The following is a 20,082-nucleotide window of genomic DNA, read 5'->3' as shown; positions in this document are numbered from 1 at the left end:
AGGTCCTGAATAGTACAGAGCTAATTAGCATAATTCTATTGAGCACGATCCTAATTAACACACTAATTAGCGTCGTGTTAGTTAACATTATTTCATACTGTCTTAATTACCACGGCAATTATTACACAAGTTTAATTCGCAAGGTCCTGAATAGTACAGATGTAATTAGCATAGTCCTAATTAGCCCGACCCTAATTAACACGATCTCGGTGAGTAAGGTCTTGATTATCTTGGTTTTAGTTACATGCTCCTAATTAGCGTCGTGTTAGTTAGCATGATCTTAATTACCTTGTTCCTAGCTTTACACGACTTCATTAGCATGGTCTTAGTAAGACGTGGCTTAGTTAGCAAGGCCTTCGCATGATTTGGCCTAATCAGCTTCGTCATAGCACGCCCTGACTTAGCTAGGTATACCGCCCAGCCAATTAGCTAATCAGCCGGGCGCACGTGGTCTGGGAGCGAGCAGACGATGAAGAGAACGACGAGGGCGCGTGCCGGCCGAGCAACGCGCTAGAATGTACAGGCCGGCCATGGTGGTTATACACGTGGCCTCGGCGATAAGCTCTAGCCGCCGTGTTATAAGGCGCTCGGGCGGAACTAATCTCAGAGGACACAGTGCTGATTATCCTAAAGGATACTTAGTGCAGACATTAAACGCTTGAAAATGAATTCAAACGGCCCGCGCACACATAAGAAATATAGTCAGTACAGCTTTCTGCCACTTGTCTTGCATGGGTGCACTTCTGCACTCAGTGGAACGACAAACAAATGAAAGAAGTTTGACGACACCACCCAACCTTCTCGACCGCCCTTGACGTGACGCCGCGTTCCATCGTAACCAATGGAACGGAGCGCGCGATGAGGGATGGATTTCACCTTCTCCTACTATTAGCTCGTTCAAAAGGGTGTGTCGCCAGAGCTCGGAAAGATCCCGAGTTTCGCCAAACTCGGGCCATCCTGCATAGCACCCCTAGTGGCCGTTTTAAAACCACGCCTGCACAAAGATCTTTTGAACACATGGAAAGGATATCTTTTTTTTTTAATAATAAACTCACAGTTTCGTCGCAAGGGCGAAGCAATGAATGCGATAGCAAGAAACTAATGCTATACGAAGTGAGGCTCGCCAATGGATACTCCCTCTTCCCCTCAGTGAAACATCCCTCTTCCCCTCAGCACAAGAAAACCGCACCAGCAGAATGCGGAAGGGCAAGTTTCTCCCTGCGCAAATATAAGAAGAAGCGAGCGAGCTCGCCGACGACTTTTATATGCTCTTTTCGCGCTCCTAGCGCCATCTCGCTGGTAATGAAGAAACGCTTACAAGCGCCTGCCGTCTCTGAGTCCGTCCAGCGGTAAAGGGTGTGTATATAACGCTCGCCGTTAGCTACGTGGAGGATCTGCGTTTCGTGGCGTAGTGGTTAGCGCCACTCGCTAACCACAAGAGGGTCCCTGGTTCGATTCCGCGCTTCGGAAGCATTTTTCTGAACTATTTTTCTTTGGGGCTTATATATATATATATATATATATATATATATATATATATATATATATACATATACGGTGCATCACGGCGGCGACGGCGACGGCGACGGCAAAATCCAGCCAAGACTGTCCATATAATTGCTATCGCAATAACAGAATTCATCCTCGTACATTTTAGTTAGCGAGAATGTTGATCGTACTCTTTCTGCACCATCTCCACTTCTACAAAATTGATGTGGTGCTAGTGTTGCAGCAGGCAGGGAATAATAGGATTTGTTTCAGTTGCGTCCGTATAGTGATCCCAGAAAAGCCGAAAAAATTCCACTCTTTTTGTAAAACACGCTTATAACACGAGATGAAAAATTCGTGAGCCCGCGGTGTCGCTGGAAGCGACATTTCTCCAAGCGGACTTGTATTTTTCAAGTCTGCAACTTCAAGGCAGTAAGCCGAGCACTTGAAGCCTATAAGAAGATAAGGCCGCTTGTCGAAACGTCGACTCTAGTGCTCACGAATTTTTCATCTTATCAAGCTTCTATCTTTGTCTGAACTTGTGCTTTTTTCTGCACTTATAAGACGGGTTGTAAGTACCTGCTTGCTTAGGCAATGTACAGGTGCGGCTGAAATTAGTCCATACACTTACTACTTTACCTACACATTACCCAACACCAAACAAATATAAACGAAATGCTTTTTAAACACGAAAGTGTTTCATGCCGGGGTCCACCAAGTACATTCGTCAGGGATATGACGTTGATAAAATGGGCGCCAACGGGTGAGAAAGAAAAAAACCAAGAAAAAGATACCCCGCTTGCAATTGAACCCACGACTTTGCGGCCGCGACGGCAAGCGCCCGACGCCCTACCGACTAAGCTAACTCGGCAGGGCTAGACACGGCGCGAACGCGCCTTATATCTATCACACATTCTCATTCGCGGCGGGCGGAGCGGGGCGGTGCCGCCGTCTGTGAGAGGTGAAAAGAAGTAATGCTTCACGATCGACACTTACTAGCGCTTACTCCGAGATTGCATGCGATATCGGAGGTCATGGTTAGAGCGTCTCGATACCAGAGAGGTAGACAGGCCGCGCTGGCGTCGCCGAGGCACCCTTGACGAAGTTACGTTCTTTGCCTTTGGCTTCGTGTTAGTGTGCGTCGGCTCATCGGAGTAGTGCAGCTTCCACGTATTGGCCTCGAGGAGTTACGGAGTCGCCCTCTATCGGACGCGCCTGGATTGCGTGCTAGGCAAGATACCGCCGCGCGCCCCATTGGTTTTGCTGTCGGCGCTCTACAAAAACACCTCGCGGAAGCCCTCCATGGCATTTCTGTAAGTACTTTCGAAAATGAGCTGTGTTCTTTACTGTCAAAACAATCATTTTCGACGAACTGAAAGCACAAGATAGTCTACAGTCGCTGTCTCTTGGCAGAAAACCGAGCACCCGCTTCACGCTGTCACTGAGTTGGAGACCCCTGAACCGGCTTCTTGCGTGAAAGGTAGTCACTCGCTGAGTGCAAACTATGTGGAATATCTCGTTACAGTAGGCTGCTTGTATAACCAAACGGAGCATAACAGAAAGAAGCCTCAAGCCAGCGATCGCACGGGTTCGCGACGACTGACGGTGCCTCTTCATGTATGAGCGTCTGCATGTATGTTCGTACAGATGGTTTCGCTTTTGCTACGAGCGCGTTTTGGCACCGCGCTGTGATCTTTAGGCCGCAAAATATGAGAATTTGTGAGTAAACAAACTACTGTTACGCGGACGCTATCAGGGTAGTTCAAAAAACAATTTCCTTACAGCTGCGGCTTCGGTGCGCATGGCAACTTTGTGATCTGCCGTCCCGACGATTCAGTGTTTTTTTTTTCGGTCTGAATTCGTGTAGGTTTCAATGTCATTTGACAAGTTGTCTCGCACTGCGTATTGATCGGTCTTCTCAGCTGGCAAATGATGCTGCTTCTGTTTATTTATTCAGCGCATTCGTTTCGTTTGGTGCTCACACAAAACGTGAGCAAATGCGACGCCTTTTTTCAATGCTCCTTAATTATCGTTCCGTTTGCATTCCAGTGAACTTGCCGCTCTCTGTCATCAACAAATTCATAGACCAAAGCTTCACCACTTCGAGATTACTGGTGGAAGGAGAACCAGTCTACGAGACCGAGCATGTAGTAGCATGCGACGCCTAGGAAAAGAAAGAAAATACAGTAACGTTTGCCGGACTTCTTCTGCAAACGTCGGCTGTGAACTAGGACCCACATGAACTTGAAATAGCGGTGAATAAAATAGATGGTATGGCAGCAACCAGCAGCCGCAAAACAGGATAGTAATTATTTGGCGTGTATCCCAGCAATTTTGGCAGCAGCGTCGTGTCTAACGCCAACAGGGTGGCATCTTTCCCACGTAAATAAATGTCTCCAAGAAAATACATGGGGTTGGCCGGTGGGCCGATCACGGAGGCAATGCAAAATTTATGTAGCTTATGAAGCAATGAATGCCTCATCAAATGGGAAGGTTGCCTGTCGGTGCCCCGCGTCGGCGGCGTCAACACGAGTAATGCAAAAAATAATCGTCACGTGATGGTGTCACCATATGACGTCATCATGACGTCACAGATCGCCAGAATGTGTAGCGTCATTATCACGTCACATAATGCGACGTCACATGATGACGTATTCACACGTCATGGTCGCTTTGCATTGCCTCCGTGATCGGTCACGGAGGCCGTGCAAAACCGCGTTAGGTGCAGAACGCTTTTGGAGGGGGGCGCGGGAGAATCAGTACATCGACTGACAAGAAGAAGATGGCTTTCGCCTTCTAGTCATTTTTAACAAATGCATAAGGAACCCTGTGCGTTTTTTAATTCAACGTATCTAAACAATGACTTGCGCATCTGCAGCCGATTTTGTGGACGCTGAGCACGGGGTCAACGATCAAGAGGTCGCATTGGAGGGTTCTGAGATGGCATCGCACGTGGTAAAAGGTAGCGCTTTTACCATCCTGTGGCAGATAAGCATCATTTGCCGGCGGGAAGCGCGCGCGAGCCATCGTCTCAGTGCGCGCTGTCTGCTACTCACCGAACACCGCAGGCCCGACGCAGTAACAAAAGTCTTCGTCGCGGAAGTGCTCGTTGCACACAAGACTCGTAGCGGATGGCTACTTGCCGGTTCTTAGCTTTACAACCCATGCTTCACGCTGTTTCGTGTCCCGTGGTTACCAGTGCAGGCTGACACTGGGCTCCGTTGCGTAAGCGCGGCACTGCGGCACCGAGTGGTACAGCGGGTAGAGCCCCATGTTCGTCGCCTTCGGAGGCAGCCACTCTATTACAATGGTTCCAATTGAGTAGAAAATGAGAGAAAACTTCCGAATTTGAACGTACCGCAGCGCATGTGGGACTTGAAACTCGTTTTCTAAAGCACGCGGCAGAGCGCGACAGGCAGCCGACGCGGCCGCTGAGACCACGTGATCCTGCCAAGCACGTCACGCCGACGGTGGCGCCGGCGTTTCCAGTGGTGGGCCTCGAGGCCAATACCAACGGGATTTCTCCGCCGCCGACTGCTTCAATTGCGAGAGCACCGACTAACAAAACTGCTGCAATATGCGTTGCAGAAAGGACGCGATTTCGACGGGCGAATGTCGTGCCTTGGTGGAGCGAGAGCAGCGCCTGCGAGACAGAGGCCAGCGCGACGCATGAGTTTGCGGCTCAGGCTACGAACCTGTACCTCCCGTGTTGCTGAAGTGCAGTGTGTGTTATGTATGCATGAGCACAGGCGTCGGCTACCCATTACTAGAAAGCACACAGCGTGCCGTTTCTCTCCTTAATTGACGACGCTTTGAAGAAGTGCATACCGGGTACCAGTGCTGATTATGAGCTTGTTCATATCATCCTTAAGCGCGATTCACGATTCGCTGTGTCCAATTATATGTTCACACCGTCAGCTACCACAACGGTTTAATCATGATCATGGGCGTTAGTCGTCGCGATAGAGACATGCCGTCAACATGGGTGCATCCACGTCAAACGGTGCTATAGCTGCCAAACACGAATAGACATTGTACAAGCTCTCATATATCACTACACAATAAGCACTACTTCTGTGAAGACACGTTTTACTTTCGTGTTATACCGATTCCTATGACGGAGGGATCAGCCATGGTTTTTTTACATTACATTCGTGAACGAGAAGACTGCTACAGACCTCGTGTAACACAAAACGAAAATTCAAAAATGAGGCCGCGGTAATTAATTGCAATGTTTAGCATTAGGCTACGAGCGTAAGGATTACATACAACATTGGACAATCGACCTGGAGCACCCTTCCACCAAAAAGGCAGCTCTGGCAATTGTGGTTACGCGAATCAGACTTCAAGGAGCTGGCTACGGTGCATCGAGGCCTCAAAATAAATTGGGCAGTTGTGTGCCCGACGCAGGCATTTCTGGCTCGTCGACTACAGTTTGGCGCCTAAAGGCAAGCCTATAATCCGAAGTAACGTCGACACTCGCGTTTGAGAGAAAACGTAAGTTTCACCGAATGGAGACGCGCGCGCCGGCGGGCTGACGTGCACGTCATAAGTAGAGCTCCGTGTTTTCGGAGTTTATTTTTTTGAAATTCGGAGGGTGTTTTTCGGAGTTTATTTTTTGGCGGGAATTCGGCGTTTATCAGATTTTTGATTCACGTAAATCCCCAGTTCTACGAAATTCAGAGTTTACTATTGCATTATTCTGAATATTCCGTTATCTTAGAATAAATGCTATCTGAACACGAAAACACCGCAATACACGAAGCCTATTTTAGCTCTCTGGAAGGTTTGAACGCAAGAACACGTATATATATATATATATATATATATATATATATATATATATATATATATATATATATATATATATATATATATATATATATATATATATATATATAAAAGAGACGTTGCCTTGCATTGCGTGCAGCAAGCCATAAAAAAGTTATGGATACACAAGCACAAGTACTTGAATACTAACCACCTACTTTTGGGCGTATTACAGCCTTATAGCTGGTTGTAATAGACGGAATCATACTTTACGAGGTCCATATATTTTATGCCGTCTGGCGCGCCCCAGTGCCGCCAGGGGACCGTATATTAAGATGCTGTAGCACGCTCCCGGAAGTCCTGCATAAGTTGACGTCTCTCGCACCATGCGCGACTATCCCTTTGCTAATAGATATGGGTGCGCTCCAGGAGATACTGTTGACGTGAGGTGAAGTTTATATTGGCCAAACCAGTCGATGTATCAATGACTGCTTAGAACATGCGCTTTCGAAAAAGAACAGAACAGGGTCATATTGGCTGTTAAAATCGGAGTTTATCGGATAAATCAGAATTCTCACAAATTTTACCATCGAATGATTATTGGATTTTTTGGATTTATACAAAAACACAGAGCCCTAGTCATAAGCAACGTTCGCTAACGTATTTTTACAGAGTCGATCTGTCCTAGGCAATAAGTGGAAGAGTCACGGCAACGTATACCTAATATTCATTACATTCTTTGCAAGAACAAACAGACAACACGGCATGAGTGCTTTCAGCATTAGCCAGCACTTATCCACTGCTATCAAGCAACTAGCCAGCATTAGCCAATCCTATCCATTAGCCAGTTTTAATCAATGCAAGGCGACATTATCCCGTACGCGAAAATAGAAGCCTATAGTTCGCCTGCGCTTGCGAACATTAGAAAGCACTAGCCAATAGTGGCCAGCAACTAGCCACCATTCGCTAGCGCTCGTCAGCAGTTAGTCACCGTGCGCTCATAGACGCTCTCAATGTAGGCTGCCATGAAAGTGTTTCACTGGCAACGGCATCCGCTCTCTCGCTTAAAGTCAGGGATGCTACTTCATCATGCACTGAACGCAATTAAGTATGCGATATAGAGCGCTTCATCACGTCCTGCAAGCGTCTTTGTCCTGAAAGGGGGATGATTCTGGACAGCATCAAAAAAGGAAGACTGCCGCTGCGGCGTCGAACAAAGAGCCATCCCAGAAAAACCGAGTGTAGTGCGCAAGAATGTATCTCGCATCCTTCCGACTGTTTTGCGAGAGTGAAATGATTGACTGATATTGAAGTATGCTCAATGGAAAGGGAGACTGATTGCATGGCCATGCCTGCCAGGTTAACCGGGCATGTAGCAACATCATCAGCGCCAGCGCTCCAGCATGCTTCTTGCGTCGGCAAAAAGGTGAGTTGGGTGCGAATGCTTGAGACGGCCAATTACAAATAATGAGCACACAAGAGGTCTACATGGATCGACTCTAGGTTGCAACGTTTGAGAGTTGCTCGTTTACCGCGTTCCTAGAGAACGGTTACGCTGCGATATCCTTCGCTCGATGGGGTCCCTTCAGGTAGCTAGCAGTACGCACGCCCCTGCAGCTCTTGTCACTGCTGGTGACCTTGCGGCACACGATACGAAGATCACCACATCACTATATTTGGAACTCCTCACGGTGAACATGGATAGCAGATCACAACACAGCCAACGTGGCATTGGCCTGTTATAAGGGTATCCAAATTGTACGTGCATATAGGGGCGTTAGTGTCGCTATCATTATTTTCGAATCCTCAGATTTTCATACCTTTGCTCTTTTTCTCTCGATAACATTACCGAAACATTTACGAGTTCATAGCTTCAAAGACAGATACTCGCGTACCACCTGCATGCCAACTACGGTTGTTGAGTAAAAGTCATGGCATGTGCCGTGATCAGTGTCTTTCCTCCTTTCTCTCACACCCCTACAGAGACTAAGGATATAGAAAAACCTTCGCTAGGGTTTGTAAAACATGAGTGCAACAAGCGCTTTTTTCTGCCGCGCAACGGACAGGCGATATTTGCCCATTACTGGGAACGTGAAAACATACTGGGAACAGAGGCGAGTCTGTCAAATAAACTTTTCGCATGATTACAGTAGTATGACAAAATAATATTCTAATTCTCATTCATTGTATGACGCTTTACGAGAATGAAATCGAGAATTGTACGAGATCTCGTCTGGTCGGAATGTAATCGCACGGTAGAAATAAAAACGCTAAACGTCGACCAAAAAGGTTTTGTTAAAAATATAATAATGTTCCGGCTTCTACACGGAAGCCTTGTTCAACTCTTGTGGTAGCCGAAATGTTATTATGTTTTTTAACAAAACCTTTTTGGTCGGCGTTAAGTGTTATTATTTCCACCAGGCTTTGCGAGAATGCTCGCCTAATCCTAGCTTCGCTAATGATCTTGATGGCATCATTTACCCACTGTGCTCGTACGTCTAATGGCTGAATATTCCGTACGTTACAGTCAATCCCAAGCTTCTCATTCTCACCATTTTTATTCCCCTTTTCCATTCTTCCAGCATAGGGTGGTCAACCAGACACTTTTCTGGTTAACCTGCCTTTCTTGTACCTTGCTGTTTCCTTCCTTTCTTGTCTCTTGCAGGAACATCACCAGCTTTTTCTTCACAATATGTGTACAAGTTGATCAAAATATTTCTACCTATTTTTCCTTTGGCAGTTAAGCGTGATGCCAAGGAACGGATGCGTGGTTGCCTTCCCCTAAAATTCTGTACGACGACATACCGTAAATGTTATACCCGTAAATAATGTAACTGAGTGTCCTTGAAGCGCCAAAGAAACCTAGAATAGATGTTGCAGTCAAGGAATCCATAAATTTCAAGGTAACAGCCGCCGATGGCGACTCTCCTTACAAGAGTTCGAAGAATGTGGGCTTATGGGATCAATGCGCGACTCGGCTGAATGCGTCGCGAGATCCGAACGAAAGCCGTAAAGAGATCCCTTCCGTCGCTCGCTCGGACAGAGACTGCATTGGAGCCCAACTCCTTTATGATTCGCTGTGAAAGATGAGCCGATGAGACGGCAGCGATGCAACATCAGACCGACGGTGCCGAACGAGAAACCCACTCGAACCTGCTCGGAGAATCAGTCGGCGACTATGCTTCCGATCCACACATAAGCTATTCGTTATAGTCTTTGTAACTCTACTCGTGAAAGTGGTTCGAGTAAGTTTTGTTTTTTGCTTTTCCCGCGTTTTAAGCTTGTCAGGTTCAATATGCGGCCCAATTCTTTATGGGAAACGCACAAAAGAATGCGCCTACGAACAGGACTTGGTGGCTTAAGAAGTCTTCCTGAAAGGGAGGAGCATTAATCATGCCCGTTGAGGCGTAAAGCACAACAGCACGAAGATTTGTCGAAAGTTTGCGCATTGTGTTTCCACAAACTGCAAATGTATTACTCGTAAAATATTATCATACAACAGGCACCAATATTTCTTTTTTTTTTCCTTTTCACTTTGAATGGTGCTCGTTTTAATGAGCAATGACAGAGCTTAAGAAAACGTTGCTAAAGGTTTAGTCAGCACATCTATAAGGTTTTATTGCATATAGTATAATATATTAGTGCTAATGATCATACGAAGAACTTTGCTATGAGCAACACTTCGTACTGACTACTGAGATACAAAACTTACTGCCGTAAATGTTACGCTTTGCATGTCTTGTTTAACTACCAACGGAAAAAGCTTGATACAAAATGATGGACAATGATTGTCGCAAGCTTCTAGAAATTTGTTGAATGTCATCGACTAGCAGATATGGCACGCACCATTACCGTAAGAAAATTCTAGGCAATCGATGTCAGCGAAATCCGGCGCCATTTGTTATTTCTTTGTGTGATTCCGCATGTAACAGAGGCGGTCAATGACACACATTTAGGAATAGTTGTTATATACTTCAGAAACCACGTGTAGATAGATAAATGAAGGAGCGTGCTAACTCCTCCATACGCTGGCCCATTCCTGCTCATGAGACCATATCGAGCTCTTTACACTATCATGAGCACATTATTCGTTCGTACCAACGGTCTATTGATGGAAGGGTTGAACCGCCACAATATGGCTAACGCTCAAATAATCTGCGAATATTAAACCATCCGAGAGTATGTCATGCCGAGTGACGTGCAGCGTGACAGCTCCTGAATCCCCATAGGCGTAGCAATTAAGAAGTGCTCTACCAGACGTAGCTATGACTGACCTAGCGTAAGATTCCTTTCCCCAGGCTGCAAAAAAAAAAAAAAAATACGCTTGATATATTACCTCCGGCTCTCAATGACCGAATTCACTTACGAGCTACCAACAATGCGAACACACATCGGTCGACCATGTTGCTTATTCCGTAGGATCAGTGCCGTTGTCTTTAGCTTTTTTTAATGCTAGGAGCCTACATTTAACTTCTTTTCTGCCTGTTTGGGTGCATACGCATTTATCCGTTTTAATGCGCTGATGCCGATCGGGTGCGAGTAGCCAGTCAAATAATAAATCGATAAAATTGCTAAATATTGCTAAAGTGTTCTTCCGCAAAGCAGTAGGGCTGAATTTTTCAGAAAAAAAAAATTATAGACAATTTATGCACATCGACGTAATAGTTTTCAAAATATGCCCATTCTGCCTTAACACAGCGTTTCCAGCGACTCCGTCAATCACTGAAGGCTCGCTGGAACGCAAGAACTGGAATGCTCTTGAGCCCCTTCGCTACGACCTCTTGAATGGCATGGACCGAGCCGTAGTGCCCTCCTTTGATGACTCTTTTCAGTCGGGGCAAGGGGACGGAGGTTGGACAAGCGACATCTGGGTTGTAGGGTGGCGGGGGAAGCTGTGTGGTGCCCTGTTTGACAAGGAAGTGCATGATAGCAAATGTGGTGTGGCTCGGCGCATTGTCGTGACTTTTTGCCGTTGGAGTGGGACATGACCGCTGCTAATCTTCAACTTGCCCTCTTCCCTCCCGAAACAACTTGCTCCACTCAAACACTTGATCGGCCCATGGCATCACTATACCATAAGCAGTCTTGATCATGTCGTAGGTCTCAGTCACAGTCTTACCCAGTTTGATGCAGAACTTCATCGCACAACGCTGCTATAACAAACGGTACATGGTCGAGATGACAAGGCACCATGAAAGGACCTTAAACTCGATGCACACTCCGTGAACGCTATAGGAGACGACTGGCGACTGGGGCGCTGGTAGCTAAGATCCCCCACCACCCGAGCAGTAGAGTAACGTTTCCCTCATTCACCACGTTTTCGCGGGAAAGATCAGTCCTACTACTTCCCGGACAAACACTGTATTTCAACGGGCGTTTCCCCATCTAAAATGCAAGTATCTCGTGTAGTGGAATTGTATAAGAAAAAAAATTTTTTTTCTAGTCACCGACCAATCTCAATATTCTCGCTATCTTTCAAAGCTCACAGGAAATTAATTTATAATCGACTATATCCTGATGTGAATATGATGTATGCAAATGCATTACGTTCTGTGCAGGGTAGCAAGTAAGGATTTGCATTTTGGTGGTTTATTCGAATTGCAGGTTGTGTTTAAAGTGGTTTAGCAGAAAGTGTATGTACCAGCAGTGTGAACAAAATGCTTGTATACCTCAGCTGCGGTCTTTGCCTGTACAGGGGCGAAGGGTTCCCTCAAGCCATTCTCAAATGGACTTTTTCTTCAGTTCCGATCACACGTGTTGTGATAAATAATTAAATATCAAATAAAAATCAACGTGCTCGAAATATGTTCATGCGTGCAACTGTTTTTTCACCTCACCGAAGGGTTGCACAGAAAGCAACTTCTACGGTAAAAGAAAAAAGGAAGACTGCAAACGTGATTTCGTTAGAGGAAAATGTTTTCTGCGTTGCTACATTTCCAAAAGAGAAATTTGCGCAGGCCCTGCCTAAACGTTCTCTCAGGTAAGTCCCGGATTAACATTCGCGCTAGGTTTGGTTAGAAAGCCGCGCCGACGTGGTGTACCGGACATTACCGGTCACGTACGCTGCAACCACTCGCGCGGGATACGTGCGCTGAAATAAAAGTTATCCTCGTAGTATGCAGTGCGCTAAGTTAACGCGTATGAACCCTCGTACGTTGCTAACTAATGCATACTCCGCTTTTACGGATACAAGGATTTGGTGCGGAGCTGTAATATTTTGCGGTTGCACAAAACTTTTGCGAGCAGCCGCAAGAAAAGCGATAGGTTAGCTCATTGGTCAGTACTGCTTCGGAAAGAATGAAACAAACAAGAAATCTAGTTTTTCTTGACGCGGGAATGCGATCCAATGTGAATATCACGAGAAGCAAGTGGAATAGCCTTGCCTTTTTTTATGCACGTGCGGCTTCCTGCGTGCTCCTATGCAATAATCATTGCGGTCGTTACTAAACGCGAGAGCACTTCCCTGATTATCCTATCGTTATATGGCCTCGAAGGGATGACCACGTAAAAATGAACACGAAGTGTAGCGTTTACCAAGAATCAGACCCGAGTATCCAGCATGGTACAGGAGTGCTTATCTTCGGCAACGCGCCAACATTTAGGAGTTAGCGCACAACACACCGCGGCGTGGAATGCATGCTGTAGTACAGTGCAGTTTACCGTCACCAGCACGCTTTAACATGCACTGATCATACATGGAAACTTATAAAGCGTCTGGAGGGGCTTAGTTGGTTTGACTGTAAAAGCGACGAAGTCAAACGGGCACACCATCGCGCTCCGCTGAATCGAGTTCAATAAAAGTGAATGATGAAGGTGTGTTGGGCTAATTCTCACGCAAAATTTAAATCAGCGTGAGTGAGAAGTGCCCAAAGCTTCATTCCTGCAAATTGACAAATTATACGCAACAAATTCTGTGCAGCACTAACAGGCGACGGGTAATTTTCGGAACCTACGCAAGAACATAGTTGCTGGACGTAACAATTAAAGCGCAATGAAATGTACTTGCTGGTTTGAACCAAGAATTACGGATCATTTGATAAAAGTTAAGGAGTGGAGGAGGCGGCGTGCTGACGCATGAGATGTAACGCATTGTTTCCCACTAGTTCCAAGGAAGACGCGAGCCGAGGTAGGTGCAAAAAGCTAACGGGAGCTAAGGCTTGTTCTTAACGCTTAACGACAAGAACTCGCGACACACTTTCAATCATTCATTCATTCACAGAACTTCCTTAACAAGAGTCCTGAAGGCCGGTCTTTTCAGACCGAGGCGGGCCGCGTCCACATCGGCACTGCCAGGCCGAGCCCTGTGGCGCCATCGTGGACCCTCTGGACAGCCCGTAGTTGATCTTGATATGAAGAGTTTGATATCATCTTCTGCCAGTGAAGCCATTTTTCTTCGGGGTCAGCGAGAATCACAGGCAGCCCGCCAGCATGGGTCTGATTTCAATGATGCCATCGCACGCATTACATTCTTTCCCAATTTCACTTTTTGGGTGAATCTTATTTACGAAATACGGAGTGGGGTATGTCCCGGTTCGCAGTGAACGTAGTCACTGCCTGAGCCATGTTCAACTTTACGTGTGGCAGTGGGAATTGCTTACGCCCGAAGTAGTAGTATTTAGTGATGTCGTTGTAAGTTGGTAAGTATCTTTATGATCCCCGGAATGGTAGTGGGCGTCTGTTCGGTTCTGACCAGCATGGCAAGCGAGTGCTCGTACCAGCTCATTCGTCACCTTCTTGATGTTGACCGAGTCTCGTTCACTTGTCCCACATGTGCAGGAAACCATCGAATTTAAGTTTCGATAGTTTAGACCTTGTCAATAAGTTTAGCCACAGTCCCAGCGACATAGCCTTTGTCAAAGCTCTTAATTGCTGTTTTGGAATCGCTATAAATGTAAGATAATTTTCGGTTCGTGATAGCTAGAGCAGTCGCGGCTTGCTCCGTCACCGTTGATTCCTCAGTGAAGATGGTGACGGCGTCCCTTACCTCGCTCTATCTGTCGACCACTACGTCCGTGTGGTTTGCCTTTGACCCAGGCGGCGTCCACGATGGCCACCTGTTGTCCTAGCTGTTCAATTTCTTTCAATAAAGTTTTAGCTGTCGCTTTTCTCCTGCTAACATTGTGTTCCAGGTGCATGTTTCTCGGAAGGGAGGCGGTTCTGATCGCGTCTCTGTTCCGCGCTCAACTCTACCTCGGCCTCCTCCTGGTTCCTCGATCTATTGGGGTCTGTCCCTATCACTTTGAGTATAAGCCTGCCCGCTCGCGTTTTCGTGAGTCTTTCTTGCTGCGCCATCTGTGGCGCTTCCGCCATCTCTACCGTCGTTTTGTGTACGCTTAGGTGCATATGAGTTTCTCGTTCGAGGTGCTGTTGGGTATAGATAGGGTAGCCTTGCCTAGCTGTCTGATCATAATGCTGAGCATGTTGGGTTCGGCCTGTGACCATTTGAGTAGACCTGCCACGTAGGTGAAGTTACAGAGAGCGAAGGTGTGTACAAGCCTATAGCGCTGTCCTCACCAAGGCCCATGTTTCTGTTGGTGATCCTCCTTAGTAACCTGATGATTTGGCCCATTTTGCTGGAAATGTGTTGAATATCTTGAGGTTGGTACGTCCCGCTTCTACGTTTAAGCCTAAAGCTCTGACCTTTTCGACCTGCTTGATCGCGAATCCGTCGTGACAGCGCAAGATAACACTGGTTCCTCGGCCCCTGCTTCTATATTTTAAGACCAGAAGCATCGACTTCGCCACCGAACAGTTTAGCCCCATTTTGCCTAACACGCTTTTCACGGCATGTATGCTGTCCTGCAGTGTAGTCTGCATTTGGCCTACGTTACTACTGGCGCTCCATAAGGTTATGCCATCGGCGTACATCGCAAAGCGAATACCTTCTATCCGCTCCAGTTTCCTCGCGACTCTGGTCATTGCTAGATTAAATAACATGCGTGAGAGCACGGCCTCTTGCGGGTTGCCCCTGTCTCTCAGGTCCGTCACCTTTTAGTTCTCCTAGCGTAAGGCTCGCTTGCTTACATCTGAGAAACGCCTTGACTACGCTGGACTTTCTCTCGCCCAACCCCGGCTCGGAGAGGACCTCAAGGATAGTCAGATATATAACATTGATGCAGCCCCTTCATGTAGGAATAAAAAGCCCCGATTCGATTTATGAGGTGTTTGACGGAGGGGGAGTGGGCAGGTAAGAGCGGGGTGGCGGAAAAGGGGCGTCGGAATAATCTTGACCACCTGGGGTTCCGTAACGTACACGGTCCCCAATGGAGGGTATCAAACCAAACATGCATCTGGTTAACCTCCCTGCTTTTCCTTGCTTCTTTCTTTCTCCTTCTCTAAATCTAAGGACATGTGTGTCTTCGGATTTCGTTCCCGTCGAAACGCAGCTGACATGACCGGCAATCAAAACCGCATTTTCGAGCCTAGCAGCACAATATCATAGCCTCTAGGCTACCACAGATAGTTTAGGCTACGATTTACGAGAACGGTCTCTCAATGCAAGGTTTCCTACTCTTAACTGAGATGGCGAAAGACAACTCGTAAAAACATTTGTATGAGCGCGTTTGTGAATTATCTTCTTTAGAAAGACAAAACCTCTTTTGTATGTGTATCAAGGAACGATGAAGGTTCCATCCAACCCCATATAAAAATGACGCTGTTTTGGTGGGAATAGCCCCAGCGTGAAAACCCTAGATTGTGAATGCACCGAAAGAAATTTACTGCGTGATACAGTTCTCAAACTCAGCTCAGTAACCGCGGAAATGAAAGTGTGTACAACAAAATAACAGCACCAATCACGCATAATGGAAGACCATCGAGTGTTTGTCCTGGTGGAGTTTGTTGTTTTGCGTAGCGAGGCGCGGTGGAACAAAAGAGCAGGTGACGGAGTTATGAAAGAGCACCTTCAAAAATAATCAAGTGCCGAAAGAATCGAAGGCTGTTCCTGAAAGCTCGAGTCCCTTTTTGTTCAGTGCTGAAAATTTACGCCATCGCTCCAGGACTACCGAAAAAGTATTACGTCTAGTTTGAACATATTTTCTTTTCATTTTTTTACAGAAATCTTAGTATGAGAAAACCTCATATATAACCGTAGTCGGTTCCTCTGGAACAAAATTTATTTACACTAACAAAGAACAGTGGCTAATGCACGAAAGACAGATGAGGTTCTCGGGTATGAAAGCGGCGTCATGCCAGCTATATTTTTAATATAGCTGGCATGGCGCTATACAGATATATTTTTCAGCAGCCTATTATTTTTATTTTTATTTCGCTCACATGTTCGTTGCTTGCGTCATCCTTTATTACGCTAGCGTTGTAAGTATAAAAGCAAGGATACGTTCTGAAGGCCCATACGTTCCACCGCATCCGTTTTCAACATGCACACAAGAACGTTGCCAGCGCACAATTGTATAGTGCACGTAGAGTTACAAATAAGAGCTTTCTAAAAACTTTAGTTCGCTGGATTCTTGCTGTGTCTGCTGCTGCGGCGCAGCAGGGCAGCATATCAAAGGGTCAGGGAGAGTGCATCATACAGACATTTCTCTGCAATAATTGCTTGCTTTGTTCTTGCTTTGACTTCACACAGGAAGATTTCGTGGTCGGAAAATGCAGCACGTTTTACATTGAATATAAATAGAAACATGCGTCCCTTATTTCGTCGCCTATCAGAGAGAGAATTAAACTTTATTGTATGGCCTGGCGCGCGTTCTCTTGGCCCACTGGTGGGTGACATCGTTATTCCAGATAGCCGTGGCTTGCAGCCGTCGCCCGACGAGTTCTGTACACCAGCCGGAACTGGTCCTCAGGGTTTAGTGACTTCAGCAACGCCTTCCACTGGTCTTCCGGGTTTTGTTGTACACTCTGTTCGTCTATGGGCGGGATACTTGAGTGGCTTCGGCATCCCCATACCATGCGGTACAGGGTGTTAGCGATCTTCAGGCAGTATCTGCAGTTGATGCTAAAGTTGCCGGGGTACACTGCGTGAGTAGTGCAGATAGGTGCCTGCCTCGAGCCTTCTCCAAGTCACCGCCTGCGCTCGTCAACCTTTTGTGAGCAGCTTCCAGTAGTGCGCGAATATTTCTAGGTATTTTCTGCGTATTTGCTCCTAGGCGTTCCCGGAGTATGAATATCGCTGCGAAGTAGCCCGGGGTGTATGCTTTCGGGCTGCGGCATGCGCCGCTCGGTTCCCCGCTTCGGTTCCCCGCCTCGGTTCACTTGAGGAGAGCTTGATGGGCTGATCTGCTAATTGCTCCTTTTAGGAATCTTCGACACGATTCATGTGAATCCGTCCCGATGGTTACTGACGAAGAACTTGTACTGATTCCTAACACAATGCCCAGCTCGTCTGCGGTGGTTAAAGGGAAGGTAACGGCCGTACAAGATGCATGGTGTATAGTTCACCGGTAGCATACGGTTCCACATACACCACGTAGTTTCTGTGACTGAAAATCTCAGCCATCACTATGTTTTAATTAAAGGAACTTCGTGTTCTGCTAGGTGCGACAAGAAGCGGCATGCGTGAAGGCAAATTGTAGGCTCCTACACGCCGTGGTGGTCGAGTGCTTATGGTACTCGACTGCTTATCCGAAGGTCGTGGGATTGAATCCCGGCCGGGGCGGCTGCATTTCGATGGAGGCGAAATGCTATACAGGTCCCGGTGCTTAGATTTAGGTGCACGTTAAAGAACACCTGGTGGCAGAAATTTCCGGAGCCCTCCACTGCGGCGTCTCTCACAATTTTTTCGTGTTTCTCGGACGTAAAACCTCTTCAATTATTATTAGGTTGTGGGCTCGAGCACGTATTGAAATGATCCCACTACGACGTCTGAGTGCGAAAGAGCTAAATGTTTAGCGAGAACAGCAATGCAACACACACGTCGCGTATATTGGTCGTGATCTCGCACAAGTGCATCTCACGCAGAAAATAAGGACGAGAAGAGATCACATTGCTGGTGTTCTCATTTCCTCTTGGTTTCCGCTGCGCTACTGTTCTCTTTTTCTTTCTCAAATCAGGAACCAAGTCGCCCAACCAAGTTACTAAGGCATAAAAGTAACGGGACTGGAGACACGCAGTTTGCTTGATCAACAAAGCTGGCATTCGTTGTTTACCATAGAGCACAACTGACCTGAAAGGCACGTGTACGGTGGCCGAAACCACGTCCAAGGTCGTGCTTGCGATCCTCTTTGTGTCTAACTCAATCGCCATAGCGAAGTTTGTTTTCGTCTTTGTGTATCGCAAGGGAAGGGTAACGGGAACGTGGCTTCCCTGCAAGGTAGCGGAACACAAGAGTATGAGGGATAGCGGATGGTTTGGATGTTTTGAAGCTTAGTTCCAGGAGGGTCACCTGGGAGATGGTCGGGAAGCTTCGTAGAGTACGTAAAGCTGGAGAAGGCGGGAGCGCTGTGATGGCGCTGAGCAAATTGATTCTCACTGGCCCTGATGCTTCTTCGTCCCTCGAGGAAAAAGCACGCAGGTACAGAAAAGCGACGCGCTGTACCCGAGCATCAGAATGCACAGGTGCGCCGCTGAAGAAAGAAAATAGGAAAACATTGAGTATGCCAGCTTCAACATTGCAGTCGTAACTTACTAGAAGATCGTAGAAAGATACGAACGCTGATTCTGGAAAAAGGCGGAGTCAGGTCACGTCTTAATATAGCATGTTTGGGTACAGCGCGAGGAACGACGAAGACGGAATAGAACAGAAGGGCTGCTTTCGAGTGTGCGCGCGTGTGTGTGTGTTAGAGAGCGCACGTGCATGTGTTTATGCGTAGCATGCATACTCTCTGGACCAGCGACCTACGTGACTGACTGATTGATACGCAGAATCAATGGCTTCTCGAAACAAGTTGCGGACCTTATTAGGATTAACCTACCACACGAAGAAATACACTTTCTGCACTAATTCTTTTTTTTTCGACATAGATTGAACGACGTGAACATGTCGTGCCGTTAGTGCGATTGAGCGAAAGTTGTGTGTGTATATATATATATATAAATGCGCTTTTATGGATTACATCTGATTATTTATCAAGAAAACAAGTGCATTTTTTTCTATCTGTCATTTAAGTATGATTCGAAGGCTTTCTACGCAACACAAATTATTTACTATCTTCAATGGAGCCTTGTTAACATGTGCGCTGAACAGCAGTAGATGAAACCTTGGAAGCTACTCAGAAGTAACCGGAATAAATGCACGAAAAACCCAAGACCATCGACTGCAGAAAAATGGAACAAACTTTTTTTGCCAGCGATAAAGCTATGGAGATCATAGCACCAATGAAGTGTTAATTCTCTGCTAGATAGGCCAATACGGCCAACAGCGAAGAAGTTGGATTTTTTTTTCAGGTCTGTCTTTTGTAGTGCGTCCAATACGGTGTTGCAATACGATGACAGAGCCTGAGGCAAAAAACATGCACTGATATGGTAGATGACACCTGTGCAGCCACTTTTGGTTCAAAGAAGGAGAAAAAGAGTGGACATGCGTTGGTCTCTCAAGTGAAGGTAGTTTATTATTATTATTATTATTATTATTATTATTATTATTATTATTATTATTATTATTATTATTATTATTATTATTATTATTATTATTATTATTTTAATTTTAAACGCTCTTCATATGCAGGATGTATCGGTCACACAGGAAAATTACTCGTGTGAAGCAAACGTGTTTTGTCTTCTCATTCCTTGTGTATTCGTTGTCGAGCGCTGCCTTGCCATAATTATGAACCCATACGAACTTGCCCACCTATCCGCTATCCCTAATTACAAGTCTAGAAGTAGTTGAGAGAATGAGGGACTTTAAAATGAACCGTAAGCTTCAGT

The 20,082-nt window shown here is 46.3% G+C and overlaps 1 protein-coding gene across 1 annotated transcript in view; it reads left to right on the top strand.

The window, feature by feature from the left end:
- Positions 1 to 11,246, top strand: part of LOC119394666 (cytochrome P450 3A19-like) — an 81,224-nt gene extending 69,978 nt beyond the window's left edge. The window contains exons 5-6 of the mRNA XM_049415941.1: positions 7,618 to 7,684; positions 10,957 to 11,246. Of these exons, the coding sequence (XP_049271898.1) occupies positions 7,618 to 7,684; positions 10,957 to 11,246 (357 nt within the window). The remainder of the gene's footprint in view (positions 1 to 7,617; positions 7,685 to 10,956) is intronic.
- Positions 11,247 to 20,082: the final 8,836 nt, after the last annotated feature.

The sequence above is a fragment of the Rhipicephalus sanguineus genome, chromosome 5, assembly GCF_013339695.2.
Source record: "Rhipicephalus sanguineus isolate Rsan-2018 chromosome 5, BIME_Rsan_1.4, whole genome shotgun sequence".
Classification (NCBI taxonomy): domain Eukaryota; kingdom Metazoa; phylum Arthropoda; class Arachnida; order Ixodida; family Ixodidae; genus Rhipicephalus; species Rhipicephalus sanguineus.
Note: the sequence above shows the minus strand (reverse complement) of the source record. Positions and strands in the feature narration are given on the sequence as shown.